Below are 12,377 nucleotides of genomic sequence, written 5' to 3'. Positions count from 1 at the left end.
ATATCATTAGAATCTCGTCGTAAACTGTTGGAATTAATTTTCCTATGGAAGCTCGTCCACGGGGTTTCATTTTGTCCGGAAGCATTGAACAGAATATCCCTAGCGGTGCCCAGATCTAATCGTAGACTGCCTCATACCCGCACCTTCCATATTCCAACCTTCAGGACAAACACCGGAAATAACTCTCCCTTATTTAGGATGCTATCCGCGTATAACCAAATAAATGAAGAGATACATGCCAACGCTGAAACTATTGACATTTACCATGACTCTCTAGCAATTTTCAAAAGTACAGCACTGAACCATTTGGTAAAAATGAACTAATAATATTGATTTTAGTTTTAATTAATTATTTGTTTTTATTTTATGCTATAGCCTAGTATATAGTATAAATACAATTTTTAATGAAATTTATATAAAATTATAAGCTAATGTAATTTATGATGTATGAATGTTTTTAAATTCTTTTAATATTAATTCTGTATAATATTGCATGCCAACTATTAAGTATTTAGCAGTTCAATGAATGTTGCTTCCGCCTGTAATAGGGATGCACACGAGAACCTTTTTGTGTCTTAGTTTTTAATAAATTGCATGTGTGTTATTCTGTTGGTGGAACAATAAATAAATAAAAAAATAAATACTCTGTCATGCTAATGCCAGGCTGGATTGTCAGTGTCAGTTTCGTCTGTGAAATTCTAGAAAAATCAGTTGTTCAGTCTCAGCAAAAAGAGATTGTAAATTTAATAAAATTGCCAAATAAATACTATTTGCTCTATTATAACAAGTTGGTTAATTTTTATAAAATTTCTGCTACAACAGCACCATGGCGGAACCGGCTCCTCAAGTAAGTTTCATTGAAGTAATTTATAACTGGCGCGTTGACTCTTTGTTATTATTTATAGATTGTAGTTATTTTCAGATATACAATTAAGACCATAAGCTTCTAAATTAATGCCGATATTTCTTTAAATTATCGATACACTTACATCAAATATAAATAATTTGACAATATTAACATAAAACGTTTAAATCTATATAACTTTAACCTATAATTTTCATTTTGGATAATGTTATTGTAGTCAATCTCTTCAATTTAATATTAGCTAAGTACTTACTTAAGGTACTACCTAAAAACTTACGAAAAAACTAATTATTCTGCAATTCTTAATGCCAATATAAACCCCACATAAACCTCGGCACAGATTTGGCTGAATGAATATTCCTGACACTTTTTTTACATTGCAGATAATGAAGCCAAAAATAAAACACGATTGGTACCAGACTGAGTCACAGGTTGTGATCACAGTGTTACTCAAAAATGCTCCTAAAGACAAAGTGAAAGTAGACTTTGGGGAGCGCAGTGTAAGTATATTCCCCTTACCTTTGTCAATGATAGTTCATAATATTGTGCCTATAGGGTTACCTTGGTTACCTTTTTAAGTAGGCCTGACAAGATGTATGGCCTTCTTCCCCACTGGATCCTAGAAGAGGCTGGATGACAAAGGCTGAGGACAGAGTGTTGTGTCACTCCTAGGGAGAGGCATATGCCCATATGCCCAGCTGATGATGATGTGGGTTGGGCCTCTCTTAAACCATTGGACTATGAAAAAAGCTCATTCTTAGGACTAAGTCAACTCTTTTCTAAATGAAATAATACATGTACAATCATATAGTAAAACTACATTAAGTAAATACCACAACATCATGTTACAGTTATCGCTGTCGAGCCCGCTGCCGGACTCTGATTCGGAGTTCAGCCTCGAGCTGGAACTAGCTCATGAGGTGGTGCCCGACATGTGCTCCATGGCCATATCTCCGTCTAAGATTGAGGTATGCTGTTGTTTTTTGTATCCACTTTCTTATAAACTGCAGAACTCAAAATATCCTCCATAATGTCACAGGAATCATCTTAGCTGAAAAGAGGTTTACATAGGGTGCCAGGTTATTGTGAACTTTCAGCATCTGAAACTATACAAATATGTCTGTGGAACCTCTGTGCAGTGTGCATGCTAAGCATTTAAGCACTATTAACTTATGCAGCATAGGTACTCCTAAATAATGATAAATGTGAATAATAAAGTAGAGACTATTGCTAGGATATTTTAATTGCATGAACTAGCATGATTGTTTTCTAACTCCAACATAGAACAAAATATGTCTAATGTTTATTTTGTATGCTTTCAGGTGAAATTGCGCAAAAAGGAGGGCCTGAGGTGGGCTCAGTTGGAGGGAGAGGGACAGAAAGAAGAAAAGGTTAAAGCTATTCCTCAGGGTAAGTTCAAATATGTTGGTTCATTAGGTGATAGATAATGTAGTAAAATAAAAAGTTTTTCTTCAAATATCTTATTTTATTTGTGTAGGGTACATTAGGGCATGCAATACCGCAATACCGGTATTCGTAATACCGGTATCAGGGACAAAATTCACGCTTTTTTCAATACCGGTATTGAAAGTTAATACAGTTTTGAAGAGAAGAAAATTAATACCGGTTTTGAAGTAATACCGTAATCGGACTTTTTTAGGCTATAATAAAGCGATTAAGATATAGTATTCCTATGTACTGTGAAAGCGCACTTGTTTCCAACCGTTTGATGCAGTTTTCGTCCGTTTGATATCAACTTTTGTCCATGCGTAAACGGACACTGGATGTAAAAATAATAATTTATTGTAAAATTTAAACTCTAATACTCAATTCTCGTAAAAATCTATTACAAAAAACTGAATTTCATTGCTTTTTCTCGTTTTATTTTGACCTATACGACCTTTAATCACAATATATGCCATTTATTACAAGGAAATCTAATACCGGTATTAATACCGGGATCCCGGTATTGAGTTGCAGTACCGGATCTCAATACCGGTATTGAAAATAGTTCCGGTATTGCATGCCCTCGTGTACATGTAAGTGCAGATAGTCATGTGAATTAGATTTAAATGATTTTACTAAAACATTATTTTTATTATCATTTTAGCAATCATAGACGCTTCCGGACCGCCACCAGCCAAATGCCCCTCGATCTTCAGAAAAGACTGGGACAAAATAGAAAAGGATATCAAGAAAATGGTAATTAACGTACCTAATATAAATAATGTTGCCTCCTACTATATGTCAACCTTATTTGTCTGCTGAATCATATACCAATAATTTCGAATGCGAACCTTATGGTACGGTCAGCTTCATAAGTAAACTTTTGTACATTGTAAAGCTAATGAATGAACAAGCGGTTTGTGACTTTGCCAACGTACAAATGTGTATAGCTTCTTACGAAGCTGTTTGTGGGTGGATATTCTTTTAAAAAGGATGACACAATATTTGAATACAGTATGTTACCTTACTCAATAACCCTACGTCTCCACTACAGGAGGAGGAAGAGAAGCCCGAGGGCGAGGCGGCGCTGAACGCGCTGTTCCAGAAGATCTACGGCGAGGGCTCCGACGAAGTGAGGAGGGCCATGAACAAGAGCTTTGTGAGTTGCGCTTTGTATACCATTATTTATTTATTTATTTTGTAGTGTAGGTACTCGGCTCAATCAATTATGAAATCCTGAAACAATGAATTCTTTCCAATTACCATTGTACAATGTGCTCTTACAGCTATGGAAAACTAGCTGTTCCATCGAGCTTTAAAAAAACCCGTGGGAATTCCGCGATAAAAGTGGCCTATGTGTTAATCTGGGGTTTCATCTAACTCCATAGCTAATTTCATGAAAATCGGTTCAGCCGTTTTGACGGGAAGAAGTAACAAACATGAACACATGTAGACATACACACACATACTCATGCACTTTCGCCTTTTTAATATTAGTAGGATGTAAGATGTACAAAATATTAATTTTACTGTTGTTAAACACATTTCCATTCCCCAGGTGGAGTCGGGAGGCACGGTGCTCAGCACCAACTGGGACCAGGTGGGCAAAGACAAGGTGGACGCCAAGCCGCCCGACGGACTCGAGTTCAAGAAGTGGACCGAGTAGGGTGGCCGGTTGTCAGTGAGCGAGGCCGAAGTGTAATTGACTCCCATCAATGATGTCGATTCTGAAGACGGAAATTCTAAATTTAGAGCTGTCAAAACCTTAATTTCTTTGTTTAAAATTCGACTCTATGATTGTTTCCGTAAATGTCATTTTATGCTAGCAATTTTTTTTGTTTGACAGCGTTAAAATTAGAATTTCTGCCTTCAGAATCGACATCAATATGTCACTATCATTAGCCTGTTGGGTGTAGCCTATTTTGGCTATAGCTTCGTTTTGTGTTATCTATTTATGTTGAAGAAATGGACTCTGGTAGTGGCGGTTGTCAGTGAGCGAGGCCGAAGAGGAATTGCTTATTATTCTATCTGCTATAAAACTTAATAAATATCTGTTAAATCAATAGTTGTTCAGTAGGCTTCTTTTGTGCTATCTAAATGTTGTAGAAGTGGTTCAAATACACTGGCTAGCAGGGTGGCCGGTTGTCAGTGAGCGAGGCTGAAGTGCAGATACTGTGCCACCACCGCAGATTTGGAAAACAAAAATTTAATTATTACCACTATACAAAAGCCTACTAACTATATTTTGGTTTACTAAATTTTTTGTGTCGTGTTTTCGATTAAAATTGTAAATATGATTATGAAGATTAGGCCGTGTGTTTGTGTAGGTCTAACTGAAGCAGTTATAGCCTCCGAATAGAATAGAGAGGTTTATTGCATTTTGTGGTTTTAAATTTCATGTATCATGATGATATTCGTTTTAAATTATGTATGATCTAATTAAGTTAATTTGTCTGGGCTGATTCAAAAGCTACATTCTCTCAGTTTACGTAGGCCCCCACTTGTAAGGAAAGCTATGTTATTTTTAAAACATCTAAATTACTATTGAGTATGCAATCATCATCATCATCAGCCAATACTCATCCACTTCTGGAAGTAAACCTCATCTAAGGAACAACACAACACCCTGCCACGTTAATTTGAAAAATGCAATTTTTGAGATTGCAAAGTCAACTAATAATTAATTATTAAATATGTAGCTTCTCAAATAACCATAACCATAGAAATACTAACACCGACTTGCATAAAGTAACTTTAAGATAATGTCGGCATTAAGGGCGTCTTGCACAACAAAGTTAAATAAAATTAAATAGTTTGTCTCTTGCTCTGACAGTATAATGACAGAGCAAGAGGTCATAGATTTAATTTTATTTAACTTTGTTGTGCAAGACGCCCTAAATGTATTGCTGCCTTGCTCTGACAGTATATGGACAGAAAGAGACAGGCTTAGATTTAATGCCGACATTAGCTTAATGTTCCTTTCTGCAACTCGGCATAGGTTTTTATGCTTTGAAATTTATTCAGAATTGTGAAAGTTTTCATGTCTTTTTCTCGTTTTTTTTTATATGAATGTGTGTTATGTAGGTATGTGTAACAAAGTTATGACATAGGTAATTCTCTTAAGTTTAAAGTTAAGTTATGATTGTGTAATAAAAAGAGTAATAAATAATTTTAATTTAACTATAAATGTACTAGAGAGAAAGACTGTGTACATTAAATAAAGATTTTACGAAAAAAATATTTGTTTTCAGCATGCTTTATGTTACACGTTTCTCAATAATAAATATCGCCAGTTGATATAATATACGTAGATCATAAGTAGGTAGTATAAGTATATCTAGTAGTATCGTACAACGACGACCGAATGGCGTAGTGGTTAGCGACCCTGACTACTGAGCCGATGGTCCCGGGTTCGATTCCCGGCTGGGGCAGATATTTGTTTAAACACAGATATTTGTTCTCAGGTCTTGGATGTGCCCGTAAAATGGCAATAGGCCCGCCCCCTATTACATTGGGACTAACATAACACTCTGGCGAAAAGTGGGTGCAGCAATGCACCTTTGCCTACCCCGCAAGGGAGTACATTAGTACAAGGCGTGAGTGCGTGTTTTTTTTTTAATATCGTACAAGTGACAAAGCACCAAATTAATGATAAGGCTAGCTTAATACAAAGTAGGTCCATTAAAATTTCACAGCGGATAAGCATATTACCGACCAAAAACGTAAACATTGGCATTTTGTGAGTATATTTTATCTTTGTCGTTAGCAACTATAACTAGTATAATAAACTATACATTAACACACAGTAACACTCCACATAAACCTACATTCCTATGAAATATTATCCTCTGAAATAGAATGAGTCAGAGCTAAAATCGAACGGACGTAACGTTAAAATTGAGTTACTTAAACCCGTTGGAATTTAGCTCGAATAGGAACCTAAAACTGGGTAACTAGACTACCTAGGTATTCAGTGTCGCTGCGATCACCTAGGGAATAAAGCAATTGAATTTGTCACACAGAATTGGATTCGCGAGAGCTGAAGTGCAGAATTTAGATGGAGTGGCAGAACTAAAGCTTCGTAACATTATGCCTTAAATAAATGAAGCCCTTTATAGTTTCAGCTAGATTATGGTAGCTCAGTAATGTAACCGCTCGCTTTTCACGCCTGAGAGTCGCCGATTCCCGCCATCTAAAAGGTTTTCCCGTGGGAATTTTGGGATAGTAAGTACTTACCTAACCTACATAAACCTCCCACTTGAATTTATGTACCTACTTATATAAAACGCATCGAAACCCGTTATGTAGCATATAGCTTACATAGATATAGAGACGCGGGAAGCGTTGTATCATGATGTATATCATCACCCTTGAAGAAAACTTGCATATTTCGCTTTTGCACATTTAGATGAGTGAAATGGTCCAAGCTTAGGAAGGCAGTTTAGACTCTAGGGATATGCACAAAGGTTCCATTCGATTGAACATTCTATGAAGAAAACCGCAATATTACAAGTAGCATTTATTATAATTTATAAGCTTTACTCCTGTGCGGTCTCTGTTACATAGCTAAGGGTTTAAACTTGTTATTTTCGAATAGCTCGGGTAGGATGCCTGCTATAGTCAATCTTTGTTAGTTGGGCAGTTCTTCTTTTTAACCTACATAACTTAGTCTCCATCAGTTGTGAAGAAAAAATCATGAGTTTTTCAAATATTTATTTATTTATTTATATTTCAGCGTGCATTGTACTAAAAACACAACGGCTGTGCACGTTTACAAAAATATAAATTTATATTTTTGTATTTAAAATTACGTTACAGAGTGGTAAATCCGCGTGACAGAGGTGTATTTCATACGAATCTTGGCTGTCTCCCGCCACTTCATCCTGCGCATATTCGATAATGTTACAAAAAATATATAACGTAACGGCACCAGTAATGGACATCTTAAGGATTTTTTACAACTGATTTGGCTGTTACTCGCTCAGTTTTTGAGTTAAAATATTGAAAGTTGGTATGAATCGTAGGAATATCTTGCCGTTTAAGATGAATGTATACTAGCTCGATTTAAACAATTGGTATTTCAGGAAATTGCATATTTGTAAAATATGTCCTAAAACCACAGTAATGGACACCCAACCTCCGGTTATGGACACCCAATGTTGGACAGTGATTTTTTATTGGATAAAAGTATAAAATATTATTTTATGCTTATATTATTATAATTGTAACGATGATTAGTAATCATAACCGTTTACACAAACAGGCTTGGTCGCCAGTTACACTATGGGAACCATCAAAGACGGCTAATTTAACTATCTGAAAAAAAAAGTTTTACAGAAACACTAAAATTTCCAACTCATAACATTATAAATCCTGTCCCCCTGCATTTTATTCTTCTTCTTGGTATCATTATGTTCCCCCAGTGGGGCGAAGGAACAGTTTTTTAACCAGACTGTTGACAGCAGCCAGCTTTGCATCGGACCACGTGATTCAAACTTCCCGCATCTCCGTCTGATCGAGCGCCGCCAGGTCTATTTAGATCGGCCTTGCTTACGCTTGCCCTGCGGATTCCATTCGAGAGCCTGTCTCAGGATTTGGTTTTAGTCTCTACGCAGGGTATGACTATTCCAACTTCATTTGCGGCGTTTTATCTGTGAACCAACAGCATCTTCATGGCAGCTTTTCCTCAGATCTATGTGGGAGATCATCTCGGGCCAGAAAATCTTCAAGTTCCGCCGGAGACTGCGGTTAATAAAGACCTGTAGCTTCTGTGTGTCTATACGTCTTTGTGGTCTACCAGGTGTTGCAAGCGTATAACAGTACCGACTTAAGTAACGTTGGTGATAAATATATTTCACTGTAATGGAGAGGTGTACCGTTGACCGTATTAGTACGGGCACACACATCTAGGTCAATGCCACCATCTCCTGCAACAACACTCTCGTCTCAACCTCATCCGTTCCCACAATCCTCTCGTCATATCATATCGTATTGGTTATCCAGGTCTTGCTAAATGCAAGCTAAATGCATCAGCCAGAAAATACTTTTAATTTAAGCTTTTATTTTCAGAACCTTTTCTCTCACTTCCCTTTTTTCTACCAAAATTTTGCTCTTAATTCCTTCTCCTCCTAAAGCTTCTTTTTTTCAAATTCTTATGGTATTCTTACCAAGCTTCACTGGTAGTTCACTGGTCTATTTGTCACAGGATCACTGTCTATTTCTCTATTTATATTATCTGTGGGGCTGTAAGTCCTGCACCTGGCTCTCTCGAATGAAACCTTTGTGCTTGTGGCCCTAGGTCTAAACTGTATTCCTAAGCTTGGACCATTTCCCACCATGCTGGTTCACTGCGGGTTGGTGGGTTCACATATTTAGATGTCTAACTACTACTATTATATTACTAATTTATTTCATTCTAATTCTGTGAGCGTGTTTTTCTACAACCACAACACTCCAGTGAATACTTAGATTTTCATGTGCATCTTGGATCAATACTTGTTCTGGAACACAAGAAATCGATGTATGGGGAACATGTTTGTGTCTCCATAACGCATGGCTGCAGTGGCCATCCAGTACATCCATAATAGCATCTCCCATTTACTTGGATGTATATTCGTTTTTCATGGAAAATATGAAAAATCCAGTGATGGACACCCAATTATGGACACCTGTACAACACTGGTATCCTTCATTTTATTCATGTTTTACAAAAACTAACAATATAATTATGAAATTCTAAAAACAATTAAATAAGAAAACTCAACATTACCTTAAAACATTATTTTCGACACATGTCCATAACTGGATTTACTGAAAATTTGCAAACCAGTAATGAACACCCCCCTCTGAAATAATTTTCATATACGTAAGCTGTCCTATTCCTTTGAAAATATGTGCGTAATTCAGTATAGTTTCCATAAAATCAAGCTATTCAATATAAAATATAATAAAACGAAATTACCAACAATATTCTACACTTACTTCCTAAACGATTTACTTAACAAATCTCTATTTCATTTGTGAACCCCCGTCAGATGAACTTTATTGCCACACAATTTTGAATCTAAATGGATGAAATAAATAACTTGTTTATATAACAAGAAGGGATGTCTAGGCTTTGGAACTAAGGTGTTGCAATTTTCGTAAAACTATGCATACTCTTATTTTAGACAAAATAAGTTTGTAAGTGTCCATTACTGGGTCCGTGTCCATTACTGGTGCCGTTACGTTATGATATAAAAATGTAAATATGATTATGAAGATTAGGCCGTGTGTTTGTGTAGGTCTAACTGAAGCAGTTATAGCCTCCGAATAGAAAAGAGAGGTTTATTGCATTTTGTGGTTTTAAATTTCATGTATCATGATGATATTCTGATATTTAATTATGTCAATTTGTCTGTGCTGATTCAAAAGCTACATTCTCTCAGTTTACGTAGGCCCCCACTTGTAAGGAAAGCTATGTTATTTTTAAAACATCTAAATTACTATTGAGTATGCAATCATCATCATCATCAGCCAATACTCATCCACTTCTGGAAGTAAACCTCATCTAAGGAACAGCACAACACCCTGCCACGTAAATTTGAAAAATGCAATTTTTGAGTTTGCAAAGTCAACTAATAATTAATTATTAAATATGTAGCTTCTCAAATAACCATAACCATACTAACACCGACTTGCATAAAGTAAATTTAAGATAATGTCGGCATTAAATGTATTGCTGCCTTGCTCTGACAGTATATGGACACAAAGAGACAGGCATAGATTTAATGCCGACATTAGCTTAATGTTCCTTTCTGCAACTCGGCATAGGTTTTTATGCTTTGAAATTTATTCAGAATTGTGAACGTTTTCATGTCTTTTTCTCGTTTTTTTTATATGAATGTGTGTTATGTAGGTATGTGTAACAAAGTTATGACATAGGTAATTCTCTTAAGTTTAAAGTTAAGTTATGATTGTGTAATAAAAAGAGTAATAAATAATTTTAATTTAACTATAAATGTACTAGAGAGAAAGACTGTGTACATTAAATAAAGATTTTACGAAAAAAATATTTGTTTTCAGCATGTTTTATACACGTTTCTCAATCCTAATCCTAACTAATATTATAAATGCGAAAGTAACTGTGTCTGTCTGTCTGTCTGTTACTCTTTCACGCCAAAACTACTGAACGGATTTGAATGAAATTTGGTATACATACGGTCTAGACCCTGGGAAAGAACATAGGCTACTTTTTATCCCGGAATTCCCACGGGAAAACTTTCTAAGGCGAAGCGAAGCTCACGGGAACAGCTAGTAATAAATATCGCCAGTTGATATAATATACGTAGATCATAAGTAGGTAGTATAAGATAGATCTAGTAGTATCATACAAGTGACATAGCACCTAATTAATGATAAGGCTAGCTTAATACAAAGTAGGTCCATTAAAATTTCACAGCGGATAAGCATATTACCGACCAAAAACGTAAACATTTTGGGATAGTAAGTACTTACCTAACCTACATAAACCTCCCACTTGAATTTATGTACCTACTTATATAAAACGCATCGAAACCCGTTATGTAGCATATAGCTTACATAGATATAGAGACGCGGGAAGCGTTGTATCATGATGTATATCATCACCCTTGAAGAAAACTTGCATATTTCGCTTTTGCACATTTAGATGAGTGAAATGGTCCAAGCTTAGGAAGGCAGTTTAGACTCTAGGGATATGCACAAAGGTTCCATTCGATTGAACATTCTATGAAGAAAACCGCAATATTACAAGTAGCATTTATTATAATTTATAAGCTTTACTCCTGTGCGGTCTCTGTTACATAGCTAAGGGTTTAAACTTGTTATTTTCGAATAGCTCGGGTAGGATGCCTGCTATAGTCAATCTTTGTTAGTTGGGCAGTTCTTCTTTTTAACCTACATAACTTAGTCTCCATCAGTTGTGAAGAAAAAATCATGAGTTTTTCAAATATTTATTTATTTATTTATATTTCAGCGTGCATTGTACTAAAAACACAACGGCTGTGCACGTTTACAAAAATATAAATTTATATTTTTGTATTTAAAATTACGTTACAGAGTGGTAAATCCGCGTGACAGAGGTGTATTTCATACGAATCTTGGCTGTCTCCCGCCACTTCATCCTGCGCATATTCGATAATGTTACAAAAAATATATATGACGACATAAAATATAAAAATTTATTTAAACTCCAGAAGATATTACCTATTTAGTGAAACAAAATATATATTTTTAAATGATTTCAGAAATATTTTAAAAAAATGTTGAAAATTTGTCTCTTACTACCTAATGCTTTAGTAGTTACATTCTGTCACGTAGGTTGCCATTTAAAATATTTGTTTGAGCCACTCGTCCTTATTGCCATCGATCAGAGTTTAGGTCTCCTTTTCCCCTTGGTAAGATTTCCCATTTGAGATCCAGACACCGCGTATCGGCCACCCGCAAAGTGTGACAGGAGGTGCGTGTGTTTATTCGGCGACAGCTTCGTCACGTAGGTAATTGTTAAAATAAAATACAATTAAATTATTATTTTGTTATTTACTCATTGGTAATAACAATTACTTTGCAATCAACATGTGAATATTACACTTTATGTTACTGTTTAAATGCTAATCGACTTTGCAACACATTTTACCCCTCTGTCACACGACAAATCTGTCACATTCTTACGAAACACTCCAACCTGAGGAAATTCATCAAAGAAAAATTTAAGAGAAACTACACGTTTTGGTTAAATTAAGAAGCGAAAGGAACGTCCAATACACTTGCGCTGCATTAATAAAAAGTTTCGTTAGTGAAAAAGGTAATTTCGTGCTATTGTTCTCAAGAACAGACGATGAATGTGGTAGACTGTTTAATATGGTGGAGAATGATTTATCGGATGTTTGATGATAACATTAAAGTCCTTCCAGCTTCTAAGGCAATTAAAAAAGGAAAGAGTATTTTTTTCAAGTTCTAAGAGCCACTGCTGTATTTTCGAAATATGGCTGTTTAAAACTTTAACAAATTACGTAATTTTCCATTAAATTACTTAAATTTTAGGTTG

General features: G+C 35.5%; 1 protein-coding gene across 1 annotated transcript; it reads left to right on the top strand.

The window, feature by feature from the left end:
* The first annotated feature begins 680 nt into the window (after positions 1-680).
* LOC105387957 (protein SGT1 homolog) lies at positions 681-4,320 on the top strand. Its single transcript, XM_048631899.1, has 8 exons — positions 681-847; positions 1,249-1,365; positions 1,717-1,833; positions 2,188-2,275; positions 2,976-3,067; positions 3,366-3,470; positions 3,870-4,022; positions 4,192-4,320. Exons 1-7 carry the CDS (start codon positions 827-829, stop codon positions 3,975-3,977), a joined length of 648 nt encoding a protein of 215 aa, XP_048487856.1. The 5' UTR covers positions 681-826; the 3' UTR covers positions 3,978-4,022; positions 4,192-4,320.
* Positions 4,321-12,377: the final 8,057 nt, after the last annotated feature.

This window comes from Plutella xylostella, chromosome 30 (genome assembly GCF_932276165.1).
Source record: "Plutella xylostella chromosome 30, ilPluXylo3.1, whole genome shotgun sequence".
Classification (NCBI taxonomy): Eukaryota; Metazoa; Arthropoda; class Insecta; order Lepidoptera; family Plutellidae; genus Plutella; species Plutella xylostella.
This window is presented reverse-complemented; position numbering and strand designations above follow the sequence as displayed.